Here is a 20,411-nt window from a genome sequence, read left to right as displayed (position 1 = left end):
GTGCTGAACCATGTTAAAACATTGTGTCTTTTCTCTCTTTTCTCTTTCTTCTTTATTTGTTCCTAACACCTTCTTCATGAGCCACATTATGTTAACATTCAATAGGTTCATTTGAGAAGGAAGGTGTGTCTATACGCCATGACACTTGATGTGACATATTTTAGGTTTATATGTATAATTTTATTTGGATTAATAAACATTTTTCATGTGTTTTATTTTTATAGTTTTTATCATTTTCTAGTTATTTGAATAAATTGGGCTTATTACAAATAAATGCATTAATTTCATATTTTCGGTCATTCTGACATTTGACTACTCTTTTGGCCATAACGTTTTCTACAGATATCATTTTTGCCTGATTCTAATTGCATTGGATTCTACATATCCAGCGCTTTAAAATAAAAATATGGATCGCTGGATTTGGAATTATTTTTTATTTTTTATGATTTTTTAAAGTTGAGGCAGATTTGCTGAATATTGTTGCAAGATTGCATTTGGACCATTATTATTAAATAATTGTATTTGGGGGAGTGATTAGACACTTTGAGATTTTGAGACTTGGCTGAAATAAGAATCTTTGATCTTACCTTCTCTTGAACTCTCCTGTTCTTTTCACATTCTTGTGTGGGGTAAGCTTTTCGATGAAAAGCTAAACTTCTCGTTCAATCCATGGAATCCAAACGCCGTAATTTTGACTTGAGTTCTGCGCTAAATTGCTCTGAGTTTGTTTTCTTTTCTCTCTACTCTCAAAATTGTGTATTGTGATCGTAATTGACTTTTTTGTTGTTAGAATTTAAATTAGGACTCAATTGATGCTCTGATTTGATAATTAATGTGGATTAGGTTAAATAATTATTTGATTTAATTCGTAGCTCTATTCAATTAGGATATTCGATTAAATAAATAATTGAATTGAGTGATTGTTTAAATGCAGATTTAAATCTTTAGATATTGTGATAGTCGGAGTTACATGCAATTGGTATTCTAAGGATTGATGTTTCTTAATTCATTTTTACTCATTTTAATTCTGTTCGTAATTTAATTTAATTAATTTGCAATATTCAAAATCTCAAAAAACCTTATTTGCATTCTTTAAAACAAAATCTAAAATTGAATTTGACTAAAAATGTGTTTCCGTGAATCGACTTAGGTTTGACTCTATATTATAAAATCTTTAGAAAACTTAATTGTTTTAATAGCGACTGGACATCGTTTATCAACTTAACGCCATTATCGGGGATGCATTGTTGGTTTTGATTCATTTTAGGGTTTAGTATTGCGTTTTCACTTTCTAATTCATAATTTATGTTTTCATCTTTATTTCGTTTCTGTCTCTGTTGCCACGATTCGATGTTTGTATTTGTTCTTTTTATAGGGTATGTTTAATTTCAATTTTTGTTAGTTTATTTTTCTTTCGTTAAATTTTGCTATTTTAGTGCATTTTGAATTTTAGATTATTTTTTTTTAATTTTGAATTTTAGATTCAGATTTTATATTTTTAAAGATTGGATTAATAGTGTATTGTTGTACAATTGCGTGATTTCCAAAGATTTTGCAGAGATTATGAGCAGCGAATAAGGATCCCTCAAATTTAGTTTAGATTAAATTTTTTAAAAATTAAATTTAAATTATTTTTAAATTTAAATTTTAAATTATTTTTAAATTTAAATTTTTAAATTATTTTTAAATTTAAATATTAAATTATAGTTAGGATTTGATTAGATTAAATTTAGTTTATTTTGAGTTTAAAGATGAGATTAGTTTTTTCTTTTTAGATAGATTAGTTTTGAATTTAAATTTTGAAAAAAAAAACTTCATCTAACCAATTTGCTAATTTAAATTTAAATTTTGAATTTTTTATTTATTTTAAAATAATTTAAAATAAAATTTAATAAATATTTTTTAAAAATAATTAAAAAATAAATTAAAATAATTTCAATTTCTAATTTTTTATTGTATTTTCTATTGTAATTTATTTGGTTGATTTTTATTTTTATTTTTTTCTCTTGCACATATAAGGTTTGTTTGTTCCCTTACATACTATTTATCATGCATAACATGAGTGAGGCCTATACCTGAGTCTAAGTAAACTTTAAGTTTAAAGGAATTGTGTAGGGATAGCAATTTGTATGAACGTTCTGTTTGTCTATCACTTCAAATAGAACTTATATTATCTATATAAGTCCCTATATCTAATAGACTACCTATTGATTGAGGATGTCTTTATGGAATGGATTTTAGTTCTATTGACCTTTTATCTTTAGGCTTACAAAATACTCAAGGTAAGAATGCATGACGTAAATCCTTAGGTTAGAATTCTAGGAACCGTGATAGAACATTGGGGAAGCATATTCTTTTATTATTTCGCTACGTTTTATTTATTTATTTATTATTATTTTGTGAGTTGCAAAAATTATTGATTATATTATTCATTTTACGCGTGGTGCTGCTCAAAATCACAAATTTCATTGTTTCGAACACTTTTCTAATTTTATTTTTATTTATTTTATTTTTGATATTTTTTATTTTATTTAAATTTTTATTTTATTTTTGATTTAGGATAGGAAAAAATCACAAAAAAATCTTAAAAATAGAAAATAGAACAATTAGGTTGACTTTGACTTTGACTTTGACTTTGTTGATCTTGTTGACTTCGACTGATCTGCTTCTTGGTGCATAACTAGAACCAATTATGGTCAATGACTCGCATTTGATCCCGAGATTGAACGCACTTAGAACAGGTTGAATAGACTTAAATTGGAAGGTAGTGTGCATAATCGTTGTAGTGATACCCTTAATAGTTTTGGTGTGCACTCTAATTGTGAGCATTCTACTGCTGGATGTGATAAAACAAAGGGGATGAAATATACAAAGTTCCTTAAAGAATTGTACACTAACAAGAGAAGACTAAAAAGGGACAAGAGTGTCAGCATGTGGAGAAATGTGTCAGCCCTCATACAACCAATCTGCCATAGAAGTGTAAGGAACCTGGCACTTTTACCGTCCCCCGTACTATTGAGAATTCCACCTTTAGCAGTGCATTACTTGATCTTGGTACTTCCATAAATGTGATGCCTACATCAATCTACAGGTAAATAGGAGTACTGTATTTCCTGCGGGAGTAGTGGAGGACGTGCTGGTGAGAATGGATAAGCTGATATTCCCTACAGATTTCTACATTTTGGACATGGCAGAAGAGTCCAACATGCCTACATTGATCCTTGGTAGACCTTTCCTAAAAACAACAAGAACAAAGATTAATGTACACTCAAGAATTCTATCCATGGAGTTTGGAGATGATGTTGTCCAATTCAATATCTTTGAGGCCATGAAGCATCCATCAAAGCTACACAATGCATTACATATAGATATTATTGATTGTTTAACTGAGGAGTTTTGTACTAATTTTTCTGATTTTTTAGTTATACCTACACTGTAAGAGATTTATATAAAGTTTATGCTAAAATAGATGCATATTTAATAGCTGATGATGCTTTATGTGATGCCGTAGCAAGTTTAGGAAGCTCTAACTTGATTATGACAAGTACACATACCCATGAACCTGCTCAGATATATGCTGCAAAATTAGACTTCTGCACCAGAATACTTCCCTCTATTATACAGCCACCTATACTTAAATTGAAGCCCCTGCCAAGCATTTGAAGTATGCATTTTTAGAGGCTGATAACAAGCTGCCAGTAATCATTTCAGCAAATTTAGATGCTGCATAAGAAGGGAAGTTGTTACAAACTGTAGCAGCCCATAAGCAAGCAATTGGGTGGACCTTGTCAGACATCCCAAGGATTAGTCCCTCCACCTATATGCACATAATTCTACTAGATGAAGATATAAAGCCTGTGAAACAGTCACAAAGAAGGTTGAATCCCACTTTCCTGAAGGTGGTGAAGAAAGAAGTTAGCAAACTGTTAGCTGCTAGCATGATATACCCGATCTCTAATAGTGAGTGGGTGAGTTCGATCCATGTTTCACCCAAGAAAACCGGCATAACAGTCTCAAAGAACCAGTTTAATGAGCTAATTCTGACCAGAATTCAAAATGGGTGGCGAGTCTGTTTTAATTTTAGGAAGCTGAATCAGGCCACTCACAAGTAACACTTTTCCCTATCTTTTATTGATCAGGTCTTGGAGCGAATAGCAGGAAAATTCCATTACTATTTTCTAGACGAATTTTATGGTTACTTTCAAATACACATAGCCACAGAGGATCAACTCAAGACTACTTTCACTTGTCTTTTTGGTACCTTTGCTTAGAGATTGATGTCATTCGGACTGTGTAATGCACCTGATACTTTTCAAAGGTGTATGATGAGCATTTTTGCAGACTTTCTAGATACTTCACTTGAAGTATTCATGAACAACTTTTTTGTTTATAGGTCTTCATTTGATGCATGTTTAGATAGCTTGTCTAGAGTATTAGATAGGTGCATACAGTTTAATTTGGTTTTAAATTATGAGAAATGTTATTTTGCGGTGATCGAAAGGACTATATTAGGGCATGTAGTGTCAAGTAGGGGTATTGAGACTGATAGAGCCAATATTAATGTAATTATTTCTTTATCTTACCTTACTTCTATGAAAGAAGTGCGCTCTTTTCTTGGCCATGCAGGTTTCTATAGGTACTTCATTTAGGATTTCAGCAGTATCGCGACTCCTTTGTCCACCCTTTTGTAAAAAGATATTGATTTCATCCTTGATCAGACCTATAAGGACGTTTTTGATAAGCTGAAGAGGCGCCTTACTTCTACTTCTATCATTCAGTCTGCGAGTTGGGAGATTCCGGTCAAGCTTATGTGATGCTTCTAACTTTGAAGTTGGTGTTGTTCTTGGTCAAAAAGTGGAGAAGCAACCCCATGTCATATAGCCTATGCTTCTCGAACATTGGATAAAGCACAAAAAACTACACTACTACAGAAAAAAAAAATTAGTCATTGTTTTTACTTTAGATAAATTTCGTTCATATTTACTTGGCTCTAAAGTAATTATTTTTTCTGATCATGTAGCTTTGAGATACTTACTTAAGAAGTCAGATTCTAAATCGAGACTAATTTGCTGGATGCTTGTTTTGCAAGAGTTTGACATTGAAATCAGAGATAGAAGTGACCACTGGACGATCTCCTAATTAGAGATACCTTTCCAGATGAGCAACTTTACCACATTGGAAGGTATGATCCTTGGTATGCAGACTTGGTGAATTATTTGGCTGTCAAGGAGATTCCTATATACTTTTCAAAAGTTCAGGCTGTTAAGCTAAAGAGTGATTCCAAATATTACATTTGGAATGATCCATACTTGTGGAAGATGTGTAGTGACAAGATTATTAGGCGATGTGTGCTCAAACCTGCTTAGATTTTGCCATTCCTTGGCTTGTGGTGGACACTTTGGACCTCAATGTATAGCTCAAAAGATTTTAGATTATGGACTATATTGGCCTACAATATTCCGAGATGCACATAACTTCTGTAAGACATGCAACCGATGCTAAAGGATTGGAAACATCTCGCACCGGAATGAGATGCCCCAACTACCTCTCCTTTTCTATGAGATGTTTGATATATGGGGCATAGATTTTATGGGTCCCTTTCCTATTTCATTTGGCTATACCTATATTTTGTTAACAGTGGACTATGTCTCCAAGTGGGTGGAGGCAAAGGCCACTCGTACTGATGATGCTCGTGTTGTTGTAAATTTTGTGAAATCATATATTTTCTGTAGGTTTGGATTTTCCAGAGCATTAATCAGTGACCAGGGATCACACTTTTGCAATCACACAATGGCTACCTTACTTCAGAAGTTTGGGGTTATGCATAAAGTTTTCACACTATACAACCCTTAGACAAACGAACAACCGGAGATCTCCAATTGGGAAATTAAGCAAATTCTGGAGAAGATTGTCTAACCCAACAGAAAGGATTGGAGTCTACGCTTGGAGGAAGCTCTGTAGGCTTAAAAAATTGACTACAAAACACCCATAGAAATGTCTCATGATCGGGTTGTTTTTGGCAAGGCATGTCATCTACCAGTAGAAGTGGAGCATATGGTATTCTGGGCTATCAAGCAATGTAACTTAGATATAAAAATAACTAGCTTGCATAGGAAGCTTCAATTATAAGAGTTGGAGGAGATTCGTAGAGAAGAATATGAGAACTCTAACATCTACAAAGAGCGCACCAAGGCTTTTCATGATAAGCTAATAGGGCGTAAAGAGTTCCACATTGGTGACAAAGTCCTTTTATATAATTCTAGACTTAAGTTGATGCTTGGTAAACTAAGATCTAGGTGGGATGGTCCCTTTCTTGTTATAAATGTTTTTTCTTATGGTGTTATTGAACTTCAAGATATGGGATCACAAAGGAGCTTCAAGGTTAATGGACATCGGCTCAAGGTTTTTCATAAGGGCTTGGAGGAACATGAACAAGAGGAGACCACTTTTGAATTGGCTACCTACCGCGATTTATAAGAAGTTTTCTTACCTCTCTCTCAATTATTGGATTGTTTGAATTGTCTTTATGCTTATTGTGTTTTCCATTGAGGACAATGTTAATTTTAAGTGGGTGAGAGTACTATGTTTTTGGTGTGTACATAGTCTAATTAAGTGATTATTTTATGGCTTTGATGGATTGATTGAATCATTCTTCGGTTTGATAGGTGGACTTAGACATCTTATGTGTTTGATTATTTGTGATAAAATATATACCTCGTGAGGTTTTGAGCCATATAGATGACAATGTCATGTCATTTTATTTTCCTTTATTGTGTGACACTAGAACTTGTCTTGAGCCTTTTTGAGACTATATTTTTATATGCTTGCGTTAACATGATAGAGGCATCATTTCTTTCTTGCAAAATACTAACCAAAAAGCCAACTTTGTATTATTTCCATTATTTAAGCCTCATTGAGCTAATTGACCTATTTCTTATGATTCTAACTCATTTCAAGCCAAAGGCGTAAAACAATAATATAACCTAGCCTTAGGGGATACAAGAATTTTGGAATTGTTTTAGAAATGATCATAGAAATAAGTGTGGGAGGGATTACCTTAGAAAATGCAAGAGAAAAGAAAAATCAACTCTTTAAAAAAGAAAAAAAAAAGAAAAAGAGGAGAAACAAAGGGCGGGGGAAAAAAGAAGAAAAAGTAAGCAATAAAAAGGAAAAAGAGCATTGGATGACTAGCAAAAGTAAAAGAGAATTATTTTTAGATTGTATTACATTATATCTTTTTTTAAGAGATTTACTTTCATGCTTACTTTCTTTGAATTTATTTCTCATTGTTCTTATATTCTCTTTGATTTTAGCTTGATTACCTTTGTAATTTTTCCACCTTCACTATGCCCATTTATAACCTAGAAAAAGTCCTATTGATTTTTGTGTGTATGTGTGAATTCTAATGAAGAAGTAGGCATTTGGCAAGCTTATGGATGATCATGTTTCATGCTGTGCATTTTGAGTGACACACTTTACCTTATACACTTGAGTGATTGAGAGTATATCGTGTGAGGATTCTATCTCTTATGATTCATTCACTTGATTTGATAAGTTCATTTATCAATTTGAAGTGTGAGAATTGATTTCCATTCTAGCGATGATATTTAAACTTGATGGGTTTTGTACATAGCCTAATTTGTTTTAAGTCCCTTATGGTTTGATTATTTGCCTAAGAGGGCAAAATCTTAAGTGTGGAAGAATTTGATGTGACATATTTTACGTTTATATTTATAGTTTTATTTTGATTAATAAATACTTTCGTATACTTTATTTTTAAATTTTTTATCATTTTCTAGTTATTTGAATAAATTGCACTTATTACAAATAAATGCTTTAATTTCGTATTTTCAGTTATTCTGATCTCTGACTACTCTTTTGGCTATAACTTTTTCTACAAATATCATTTTTTATTGATTCGAGTGCATTGGATTCTACACATTCAAGGCTTCAAAATGAATATATAGATCGCTAAATTTGGAGTTATTTTCAATTTTTTATGATTTTTTTAAGTTGAGGCAGATTTGCTGAATATTGTTGCAGAATTACATTTCGACCCTTATTATTTAATAATTGTATTTGGGCTCTTACGTATTATTGAAGCTTGCATTTTGGCCACTTAATTTATCCTAATCAGAACCTATAAATAGATTAATAAGATTCTGAATTAAGGGAGAGTGATTAGACACTTTGAGATTTTGAGACTTGGCCAAAATAAGAATATTTATTTTTACTTTCTATCGAACTCTCTTATTTTTTTTCCATTCCTACGTGAAGTAGGCATTTCGATAGAAGGTTAAACCTCTAGTTCAATCTGTAGAATCCAAATACCGTAATTTTGACTTGAGTTTTGCGCTAAATTGCTTTGAGTTTGTTTTCTTTTCTCTCAATCTCAAAATTATGTATTGCAATCGTAATTGACTTTTCTATTGTTAGAATTCAAATTAGGACTTAATTGATGCTTTGATTTGATAATTAATGCAGATTAGGTTAAATGATTATTTGATTTAATTCGTAACTCTATTCAATTAGGATATTCGATTGAATTAATAATTGAATTGGGTGATTGTTCAAACGCGGATTTAAATCTTTAGATACTGTGATAGTCAGAGTTGCACGCAATTGGTATTTTATGGATTGATGTTTCTTAATTCATTTTTACTCACTTTAATTTTGTCTGTAATTTTGTTTAATTAATTTTATTTGCATTCTTTAATACAAAACCTAAAATTGAATTTGACTGAAAATGTGTCTCTGTGAATCGACCTAAGCTTGACTCTATACTACAAAACCTTTAAAAAACTTAGTTGTTTTGATAGCGACTCGGCATCATCTATCAATACTACAGTTGTAAAATTCTCTAGGTAGGCCGTGGAAATGTTGAAGCCTCTCCTGCATGCCAGTGTAGGGTAAAGCAACAGAAAGATTCATTGAGGATGATATAGGCTCGATGGTTTGCCACTGTCTAGTAGTGTAATGTGTTTATGCCCAATTATTGGCCTCCATTTGTTGCTCTATTTGGTTCAAATGTTATGTGATGTGGCATTATATGGGTGTCATGTTGGGGATGAATGGTGGTACTCATGAAAAAGTATCAAAAGCTGTTTGTGGTTGTGGCTGGTCTAATAGGTTGATGCAATAGTTGTTTATGGATTTTTTAATATCTGAACACCTTGGGTAGATCATAAAGTGGTGATTAAGGCTAGGAAGCCCAAGAGCTTTGTTGCAGATGCAGTATAGGAGCTGGTGGACATAACAAACTATGAATCTTTTTAGAAATCACAGTTGCAATGTCAATTGTGATCCTCTCCATAATGCTGAAGACGAAGTAAGCCCGAGGGATGCGAAGATCTAATGTGTGAGTGGTTGGAGCAATGTTTGCAAACAAAAATGATGTTCATATTTGAGCCAATGTCTTCAAACTCCCTTTCTTAAACCTCATTGACTTTCCTTGATAATTCATTTTATACAATTTGTTTGAAGTGCATAAGGACTTTACTACATCTATATCTATAAATCCTGTGGTATGACGCCTGCTCTGCTGGTAGTGGCACAACTCCCCTTCTTGTAAAGTGAGGGGGTTCTCTAGCAATGCATTGATGGCATCCCTATTATACGAGATAAGTATCCTTCTAATCCAAGACTTCTTCTTAGATTTGTCTAGGTGCAAGGGCCATGCATTAGCATAAAACTCTTTCACTATGTCTTCATCAATTGTATTCGGTTGGTTAGCCAATAAATTCCATTTTTTCCTGTTGATTTCTTCAGTAAATTCAGTAAATTTTTTTTCTTCCAAAATAACTTTCCTTTCAGACAGAAGTTCCCTTCGGGGTAATTCTAAATATCTTTGAAATTTCCCTTGACTGAAGAACCTGTATATGTCAAAAGTGAGTTGCTGAGTGGGGTTGGTTTGTGTCAGAGGTTAATCTTCCTGGGTCCCTCTGTCTTGTAGATATTCTGAAGTCTCTTCAACATTTGAATGTTACTTCTTTCTTTAGGAAATAGATTTGTTTGGAGCCATTTATGTAAATAAACAAAGACAAATACTTAGAAATATATTCACTTAAGCAAAATCAACATGCTTAAACGTTTTTCTTATAGAGACAAGGATTTCACAAAATACATCACCAAAATGGAGGTTAGAAATGCATAATCATAAGGGCCACACCATTTACATTCTTGCGTTATGCCATATTAACATTTTAAACCTAAACCCTTCAATATTAATCCCTAACAGTAACCCTACTTAGCATTCCTAACCTAAAATTAAGCAGAATAATAATCTAAATAAAGAGTGAGTACCTAGTAATTAGTGTGACTTTGATGATGGAGAGGAATGCTACAATGAGGGAGAGGTTCAGAACTAATGTATAAGATTTTCTTTAGAGTTTTTGGGAATTTCAAATGTTAGAGGTGAAAAGAAATGAAATGATATTTGTTCTTTAAATTTATGTTGCATCAATACAATTGCTTAAGCGATATTTTAAATTTCTAGAGGTAAAGGTTTATGGTCACCCGCTTAACCTATAGTTAGTTCGCTTAAGCGGTGACACACTTAAGCGTTTTTGTTAGCTTAAGAGGTAAAATGCTTAACCATTATTTGTTCGCTTAAAATTTCCATCTTTCGCTTAAGCAAAGTAGTTTTTTTAAGTGTGTTATTTGTTATTTTGGCGCAAATCCTTCATATATATGGCGTAAGCTTGAAGAAAAGCTTCATATAACCCATCAAACCCTCTCTCTACAAAATATACTTAAATAGTACAAATCAAAGAATTAAACAAAACAAATTTTCATCAAGATACACTAGCTTGGAGCTCATTAGCATTGTTAAACTAAGATTATTTCAGCGTACAACCATCTCCTTTGTCAGGTATCATTTTTCATTTTAACAATAGTGTCTTCTTTATTTGTTCTATCTAAATGAAGGAATGGAAAATTGTCAAGTTGCTAAACATAAAGCTGATCTTTGGAGAAGAATGGAAAATTTATAGTTCATGAGTTTGTAAGATAAGTGAAGTTCAAGCTTATAAGATTGAGATGACTCAAGAATTTAGTTTGCAATTGAAGTCCTCATTTGAACTCCAAAGCACACTTGCGGACCATAGAGCTAATGTCAGATATACTAGATTGGATGCAAAGAGTTACTTAAAGGCAAGAAGACAAAGTATGGTTTATCAAGAAGTTGGTTGTGTGATGCAATATTTTTAGCAATAGTTGTTAGAGAATCCATCATTTTTTCATGGATACCAAATGGATGCTAATGAACAAATTACAAATGTGTTTTGGGCTGATGCAAAGATGGTTTTAGACTATGCATATTTTGGTAATGTAATTTCTTTGGACACTATATATTGCACTAATCATGCTAATAGATCTCTTGCATTGTTCACAAGTTTTAACCATTATAGAAGTATTGTGATATTTGGTGGAGTTTTGGTGTATAATGAAACAGCTAATTCATTTAAATGGTTGTTTGAGACATTCTTAGAAGCATATAATCGCAAAAAATCATTAACTATGTTTATTGACCAAGATCAAGCCATGACTAAGGCCTTTTTGGAAGTCATGCCTGAGACACATCATACCTTGTGCACATAGCATTTGATGCAAAATAGGATCAAATACCTTGGTAATTGGATGAAAGGTGGAAGTCATGTTTTAAGAGACTTCAACAATTGCATGTATAAGTTTGATACCTTAATGGACTTTAAGGAAGCTTGGACCAACATCATTTAAGAGTACAATGTCCATGACAATAATTGGATGAACTCACTTTATGCCATAAAGGAAAAAGAGCATCATATTACATGAAAGAAGTTGTCACCCTTAGGATGCGAAGTACTTAATTAAGTAAAAAATTTAAATTCTGATTTCAAAGCTTCTATAAAATTGGTGTTAGTACTAAAAATTCTTTGCACACTTTGAACGTGTAGTTAAAGATAAGTGTTACAATGAACCAATTTGTGAGTATGAGTCCCATCATAAGCTACCAATGTTGAGATATGAGATGTCTCTCATCTTGATACAAATGGAAAAAATTTACGCTCATGCTATATTTACCCTTTTCTAATAAGAATTTACTTCATTCTTGGCATGTTGCATCTCAGAGAGGATTGAATCTCCTCCTATCTTTGAATATGTCATCACTACAATCAATCAAGGAAATCATGAAAAATATCATTTGATCATGTCTTAAAGTATATTTTGCAACTGTAAAAAATTTGAAACATTTGGTATACTTTGTTCTCATACACTAAAGGTCTTTGAAACAAATGATGTCAAGGCTATTTCTAAAAAATATATTCTTAACAGATGGATAAGAAAAGGTCATTCTAGCATTATACACAATGTTAAAGGAAAAGAGATTGAAGGAGATCCTAAACTTACTACCACACAACGATACCAACAACTTACTTCTAAAATGATTAGACTTGCATCAGAGATATCTAGTTTAAAAGAATACTCTACATTACTGGATTAAAGTTTAAATGTTGTGTGACAAGCCTAAGGCAATGTGTTTGAAGGGGGTCCATCGCCAAAAGCATGATACTATCATGGTTTCACTTTCATTTGTTTTGTTTCACATCTGAGAACCTATCGTGACTTTCCATTGACCAAAGGTAGACTAAATAAATAACTTTTGCTCATTTACTTAAGAAAATTCACAAAGGGTGACAACTTAGAAAGGCAAAATACTTAATGAAGCTAGTAAACTTTGCTTGACAATTTTTATATTAACTTTTATTCCTACTTATCCCATGCAAATTTGGTGGTTATCTCAATTTGTTTGTCATGGTATCAATAAGGTTGTTAAAGATTTTATTTTGTCTTCTAATAATTTAAACTGTGACATTCATCTTGTTGGATGGGATCAAATTACTTCCCCTAAGAAACACGGTGGCTTAGATGTTCGTGATATGCAAATGATTAATATCTCCTTTATAAGTAGATTAGTGTGGAATATTTTATAGGAGAAACTCAAATCATATATTTAAATCATAAATGCTAAATATATGAAACACAATCCACTATTAATTATTCAACTAAAACTCAAAAAACTTTGCTATTTGGAATAACATTATGAAGATATGTAGCATTTTGAGAGATAGTTTTATGTTATAACTAAATTTCGCTTCTTCTTTGATATGATATTCTAATTAAACTAGACTTGACCTAATCGCTAATTTAGTTTATTTTATTCACATCTCAAATATAAATATCTAAGTTAATGAGTTGTTTGTTTATGACGTTGAGAAATTGGACTAGTTCACCACCTATATCCCGCAACACATCAAAGTTTATAAGTCTCTTTGATGTTTGTTTATTTTATTCACGTCTCTTTTGTACCTCACTAGGCATGTATGTTGTCCACACCAATGGTATTAGTGAGGTACAAAAGAGACTTATTCCACAAAGACATCTTTTTTAACAATTTTAGATCTTGATTGGGTCTGGAAGTTGTTAGTAATGAATAGTTAGATTTTTTATTTGCCTTATTTGTCATGGATCTTCGTCCACTAATACTTTGCTACATTACCATAGATTTACTTCCTCAAGCTCTTGCCTTAGGTGTTCTCATGGGCTTGAAGATATTAACAATTATCTTAGATATTGATTGTCTTTACTCTAAAAAAATTTGGTTTTGCTTGGAGTGTTATTTTTCTATTGTAATTTCCATGACCTACTATTACTTAGATTGCTATATGAGCTAGGAACATCAATTGCATTTCCTATTTATCCGTTCTTTGATAGCTTTGGCATTGGAGGAATAATATACTTTTTTATTAGGAGAAACGAAGTATTTATCATGTTTTAAATTTTATTAGTCAGTGTAAGAAAGATTGTTTTCTATTGAATTAGACAAGTTAGTCATCAAACTCGCATCTTTTTGAGAAATGTTATGGAATCTCCCATCTTCCAAGTACTATAAAATTAATGTAGATAGTAGTTGCAGAATGAACTATATGAATTGTGGCAGTGTTATACGAGTCTCTACTTGGCTAGATTAAAAAATTATCATAAAGTAATTTTAGAATTTGATCACTTAGAAGCGATGAACCTTCTAAGGAAATTAAATTTGGTCACTCTTAAAGTGTGTTCTATTTTACAAAATATTTATTATCTCATGCAAAGTTTCTATTTCATTCTCTAGATGATCCTAACAAATGCAATTTCTAAACTTTAAATTTTAGACAATTTCCATATTTTATAATTTATCTTTATATTATCTTCTTTTCTTCTTTACCAATTTTCTTTTTTACAATTGAAACTTTCTTAATTTTCTTATTCTTAAAACTTTAAAAATATTGTTATCTCTTTAATATCTCTATAAACTAAATTAATTAAATAAATTTAAATATTCTTTCACTCAATTTTTACTGATTATAACATTATATTTTTCTTAGAATATAAAATAAAATCCAAATATTTGCCTCTTTTAAGCCCTAACATATAATCATTGACACCTCCATATTTGATAAATTTTTTATGTTCTAAAGTTTAATTATTTAAATAAAAAAATTGATAATTTTATATAAAAAATAACCATTTAATTACAATAATTAAAAATTAGAAATTAAATTTGAATAAAATATTAATAAGATACTATAATTACATTGTAATCATAATAAAAAGAGCTAAAAAAAATTAATTCATTTATATACTAATAAATTTTCATATAAAGTGTCACAACCCACTATATGATAAATGTAACCTTATAATAATAATAATAATAATAATAATAATTATTATTATTATTATTATTATTATTATTATTATTATTATTATTATTATTAAAAATAGAATTCACATAATTTGTGTGATTTTTAATAAATTTTAAGTAATAATAAAAAATATATTACTAACATATATCTCTTATACTATCTCTATTCCTATTTACAGACTAAAGAATTCAATCATTTATTTAGTATACTTATATATCTTTTATTAGTCAGTCTCTCTACGTCGTTTGAGTTACTCAATTAGAATAAATGCTTTGTAAGTCTTTCTTTAACCTTTGAGTTATTTAATTAATATAAATATTTTATTTTTATTATACAATATATATATATATATATATATTAATAAAAACATAAAAATAATATTATTTTAAACTTTCACAAAGACAAATCAATAGAAATAAATTTCATCCCCTCTCTATAGACATAAATAGGAATTAAGGTAAAATAATTTATGCATTATAACACTTTCATATAAATTACAGAGAGTTTGAATTGGGGTTATAATTTCATAAACGTGCATAAAAATTGTCAAGTCTAAAAGTAAGTCGATTGGCTTCAGTTTAAAGACAACTAATGGATATTTACATCAATGTACGATTCTCGTAGCAAATGAATGTGAAGCACTCACTTGTATGGGATCTGCTTCAACTCAATACACGTGATTAGGGATTATGCAAGTCAGTTTTTACGTTAGCTTTCATATAAAATTCCAATCTGGCTTGTTTATAATTCAAGGATTAAGTTTATTTTATTTATTTGATATAGGTCTTCTAAAGGTTTTATCTATTTTTTAAAAAATATATTATTTGACTTGAAAATTTATTTAGGAATTTAATTATAAGATTTATTAAATAAAATTATTGATATGACTCAAAATAAATTTATGATCTTATACTTACATGTATGTGAGTGAGTTTGAGCTTCTAAATAGATTAACAAGTACTTTAAATTATTTGTACCCTACACACATAATATAGGTAAACATAAATAAATGAACATGTAATAATGCTAAATGAACAATAATTGAGAACAACATTACAGTGATACCATATTAATTTATTTAATCAATAATTATATGCATACACTTATCAATATTTTCACCTAGGTTATCACTCTTTTCTCATAAGATCACTTTATTTATTTCATTTTTTACTTTCTCTCTCTTTTCTTTCTAGCTATTTCGTCCTTTCACTTTCTTAGTTATATCTAGAGATTAGAGACTAGAGATGAAGAGATGGGAACAAGATTTGAGTGTAGGTGGCAGAGAGATTATAGCTAATTAATTTATATTTGTTAGTGTTTCGGTTTGATGGCAATGCCTTTGATGAGAAGCCCCGTCTTCCACATACCACCTTCATATTCATACATAGAAATCTCCATCTCGCCACCATCATTTTCAGATGCCACAAACTCACCAACTGGAATCTCTATCCAACCCCCGAATTTCTCCATTAAAATTTCGTTATGTTGCTGTTTCTTTCCTCCAGGAAGGACAAGTCTAAAGTTTATTGGAATTTCCCACCCTTCAGCCCAATCTTTCAACATTACAACAAATGAGACTTGATATAGAATTCCTGGTGAAAGCTTTCTAGTGTCAAATTTTCCATGCACTTCTAGCCAGCAAACCCTTTTCAGCTCAGCAATCTCTATCATTGTGCCACTGCAACATAAATATATACATAGCTTGCTCAAATTAGGACTAGAAACTGTGCAAGATAAATGCGTGCTTAGTTTAATTAGACAAATAGTATATAATTAACCTGACAGTGACTATCACAAATCTAACCTGATGAACAAATTTTCTCAAGTTTAATTTAAACTGATTGCAGCTAGTATAGGATTGAAATGTCGATATTTAATACCACAACAATAATAAATTGATATGGTCAATATGAACAATTCACGTATCCTTGAACATGTTTTTTACAACAATAATGCTTGTCTCACACCTTATATGGGTCAAGGAAAAGCTAAATAAATATTATACACACACACATTTGGATTTAATTTATTAAGTTTGTAAAGCAATTAAGTAACAAAAAAAATTATAAAAAAAAAAACAAATTCCATCGTCTAATTTTTTCTAATAAAAGTTGATTTATTAGTATAAATACTATAGGTTTTCACTAATGATATATAGCACTAAAAATAAACATTAATTTCTTATATAAACAAATAAATTTTTAATTACTAATATACCGATATATTTTTGGTATAAAGAATTTATGTATATGTATACCCTCCACACATCGTACCATTACTATAAATCCAAAATGTGTATCTGATCTGTTGATCAATTTGCATTGGACAAAGACTTGTAACAACAAATTTTTGTTAGTATATAATTGTGTTTTGGAAGGGACTGAAATCCCTAGTTTTCGTGATAGTTGTGTACCTTGCTTCTTTCTGTTGGACCCATTTCCAATAGCCATGATTTTCTGCCCAGGTGATTGAGAGTGATCTTGCATACAGCATGAAACAGTTGCCGTTGGACTTCTTTTCTACCCAATATTTCTACATACAAATTATAACTATAAATCATTAAAAAATTATCAATCAGTAAGATCTTAAATAGAAATATTAGCTTAAACTCTGATAGCAGGATTAATCGATTGAGGATACCACAGGCAGGTAATCACTAAGAACCAAATTTAGTATATATAGCAACTCTCTAGCATCTTCATACTAGTTTTTTATATGTATACTTTTTATTTACAAGTATAAATATTTATTTTATTGGTGTCTTTTTTTTTAAATGTTTAAAGCATTTAATTTTAATATATTATCGATGTAAAATATTTATACTTGTCAACCGATTAAAACGCATAATAAATATAATAAAATATGACTAGATAACACCTAATGCATTCTAATTAAATTTATGGTTAAATATATACAAGTATATATAAAAGCTTCTACTTGTTCCTATGATCAAATCCAAACTAGAGATTTCGTATATAATCGTGTACTAACATTAGTTTACAAAATACTCTAATTAAATGAATCTGTTCCAAGTTGACCTGATTATGCTTATTATGACATGGGATTGAGCTCTAAATTTAAGTTCAATTTAATTTTAAATTTTTTATTCAATTCATTTATAGTTGAGATTTTTATTTATTGAGTTTAAATTAACTAAGTATATTTAAATATAAAACACTGGTTTAGGTTAAATATGAGCTTCATTTTTTTATTCATATAAAAATTGACGTTTTAGACCCTATGTAATAGAGTTTGAAATTCGAATAAAACAGAGTAACTCTCATTTTATTATTCTAAGTTCCTGCTTTAGAAGAATTTATGAACAATTTATTAAAATAGTTTATGACTTCTATAAATTATTTTTAATATTATTCTAATAAAAATTTTGATAACAATTAAAATAAATTATTTCTCTTTATTTCAACAAGTTTCATGATTAATTTTATCACATAAGTAATCATTTAAAAATAGTTTATTAAATAAGCATTTAAATAAACTATATATGTCAAAACACACTTAATTCTTCAATTAATATCTTAACGTAACACTTTTCAGCCATTATATTAATAAAATGAGATATGAATTAACTAGTGGGTACCTATAGACATGAGGATTTCCATAGATAGCTAATATTAAGGACAAGTCGAGTTGTCAACCTAGCTAGGGAGAAGGGGTGATGAGAGGAAGAAAGGAAACTTTAACTGAGTGATATTGAACTTGCCTTTGTTTTATTGTCTAAGAACACCCCAGCATATAGCTTATCCGACAGCTTTCCCCAGATCGAAGATTTATCATCAAAATCTGCACCCTTCAATATATTTTCACAGTTGTGAGGTAAAGTTAGTCCTTTCAAAGGTTTCACTGGCATCATGGATGAAGTTTCATTGGGTTTTGCGTTTCTTTGAGGAGACAACAACCAAGATTCCCTTCTTGTGGGTTCATGTGGGTGTGGCTGTTGCTGCTGTTGTGGTTGTGATTGTGATTGTGGCTCTAACTCTGATTGAGAAGCCCCCATTTCTCTTCCTCTACTGTATGTTCCCAATGTCTATATATAATACCGTTTAATGATCATTCAGTAAGTTCTTAGCCGTTGTTGTTGCGTTTTCTTTTTTTTTTATTCCAAAGTATATGAGATGCTTTATGATAATGACGATGTATCCGATAAGATAACAATGAAATAAATCTTATTTATTAACCTTATCTTTTGCACTTTTGTACTATTACTTTTTCCCTTTTTCGATCTCCTTCACTTTGCTTATAACGTTTTGTTATTTTCTCGTTTTTTTATTTCTCTCTTTCTTTAAAGGAATTCATTAGTGGTTCAAACTGAAAAAGAAAAAAGCTTTAAATTGACTTTGTTTAATTCGATTTCATTTTAGAGTAAATTATACTACTCTCTCAAATTCAAATTATATTCTCTTCTCTAATTCTAAAAGTTACAACACCTTTTTAAAGAAATAAATATATGTTACAACTTTTAATGCGACATCTAATTTTAAACATTTGCACCATATATACTATTGATTTATAACTTTAGAATAAAATAAAATCTCAAATATTTCTACTATTGGTTTTGAAACTTCATCCAGAATGTTTATTTTATCTTATGAAGTCACAAATTGATAATAAAATTTTTAAATAAAGAATGATAATGAGAAAAATATATTCAAAAATATTTTTTGATATTAAAATAAATTAAAATGCAATATATTCATCTCGAAGAGATACAGAGTAAATTAAGTATCTCTAAAAAATGGGAAATGTAATTTAAGCATTTTAACATTAAAAAAAATTGTTGATTTTTAATTTGATTTTTTATTTTCGTTATAAAACTGATCATCAAACTAAAACCACCTTATATTATAACATATATTTTCTATAATTTACGTACTTCTGTATCACTAGCTTATAATTTATTTTCTTAACAGACCGTTAAGTTAATTTGATGTTTACTGATATCGATGTGGTTTTATTAATACTTTTAGATAAACTTATTGCTGTTTGATTCATAGAAGAAAAACAAAAGAAAGATCAGTTAGATCTAATCGAATAAGATGGTCTTTAATGGGCTCTACAAATAGAAACTTATTGATAATTCCCGATGTATGAAAAGTGATTAGTTTGACTTGGATTGTTTTCCATTTTTAAAACAAAAATAAACCACCAAGTCTACTTATAAATACGAAAGAAAATTACATCAAAACATTGAAAACAAATAAACAACAAATAAAATAGCTCTTAAGTTGACAGAAGCACAGTGTAGACCCAATAAGAGATACAAAATGCTAAAATCTTGGTTATTAGAGGGTGTTTAGTATATTTTATATTTTTATTTTGTAATAATGTTTTTATATATAATTTAACGAAATCAAATGGTTTTCTTTTTGTTATATATGTTAAAAAATTGTGAAAACGACATTTTAAAAACAAAAAAAATGCAATAACTTAATAATTAATAGTAAAAAATACAACCTTTTGCTTTTACCTTAATTTTCATTGTCAAAATATGCTATTAAGGAACTTCACGTATGGCGCCCCCAAACTATAAGGAAGTAGGACAAGTGTCAGCCTTGATTTATTGATCACTTATGTCTGCAGGGAAATAAAACTGTATTCCTCACGCCAAAGTGTCAAAAATGGATACCAAAATTTGCTAATTTGTTTATATTTCCTACAAAAAGTTAAATG

The 20,411-nt window shown here is 30.0% G+C and overlaps 1 protein-coding gene across 2 annotated transcripts; it reads right to left on the bottom strand.

Annotated features, from left to right (window-relative positions):
* Window positions 1-5,980: 5,980 nt before the first annotated feature.
* On the bottom strand, window positions 5,981-18,741 carry LOC113858711 (uncharacterized protein PHLOEM PROTEIN 2-LIKE A4-like). Of its 2 annotated transcripts, XR_003503417.1 has the most exons (5): window positions 18,445-18,741; window positions 17,137-17,255; window positions 15,963-16,401; window positions 13,598-13,603; window positions 5,981-5,995 (listed from the first exon to the last, which is right to left on the bottom strand). XR_003503417.1 is itself a non-coding variant. In XM_027491447.1 (3 exons), exons 1-3 carry the CDS (start codon window positions 18,736-18,738, stop codon window positions 16,035-16,037), a joined length of 780 nt encoding a protein of 259 aa, XP_027347248.1. In that variant the 5' UTR covers window positions 18,739-18,741; the 3' UTR covers window positions 15,768-16,034. The 2 variants fall into 2 exon arrangements, 1 of the variants encoding a protein (XP_027347248.1); XM_027491447.1 differs by lacking the exons at window positions 5,981-5,995; window positions 13,598-13,603 and having other exon boundaries at window positions 15,768-16,401.
* Window positions 18,742-20,411: the final 1,670 nt, after the last annotated feature.

The sequence above is a fragment of the Abrus precatorius genome, unplaced genomic scaffold, assembly GCF_003935025.1.
Source record: "Abrus precatorius isolate BTA unplaced genomic scaffold, Abrus_2018 Scaffold2, whole genome shotgun sequence".
Lineage (NCBI taxonomy): Eukaryota > Viridiplantae > Streptophyta > Magnoliopsida > Fabales > Fabaceae > Abrus > Abrus precatorius.
This window is presented reverse-complemented; position numbering and strand designations above follow the sequence as displayed.

What these genes read in the sequence shown, in the direction of transcription:
- LOC113858711 (XM_027491447.1), bottom strand. Translation starts at nt 18,738, where the DNA reads ATGGGGGCTTCTCAATCAGAGTTAGAGCCACAATCACAATCACAACCA. An exon ending in TCTTAGACAATAAAACAAAG is followed by an intron (nt 17,256 to 18,444) that starts GCAAGTTCAATA and finishes ATTTGTATGTAG; the next exon opens with AAATATTGGGTAGAAAAGAA. An exon ending in GTCCAACAGAAAGAAGCAAG is followed by an intron (nt 16,402 to 17,136) that starts GTACACAACTAT and finishes TTTATGTTGCAG; the next exon opens with TGGCACAATGATAGAGATTG.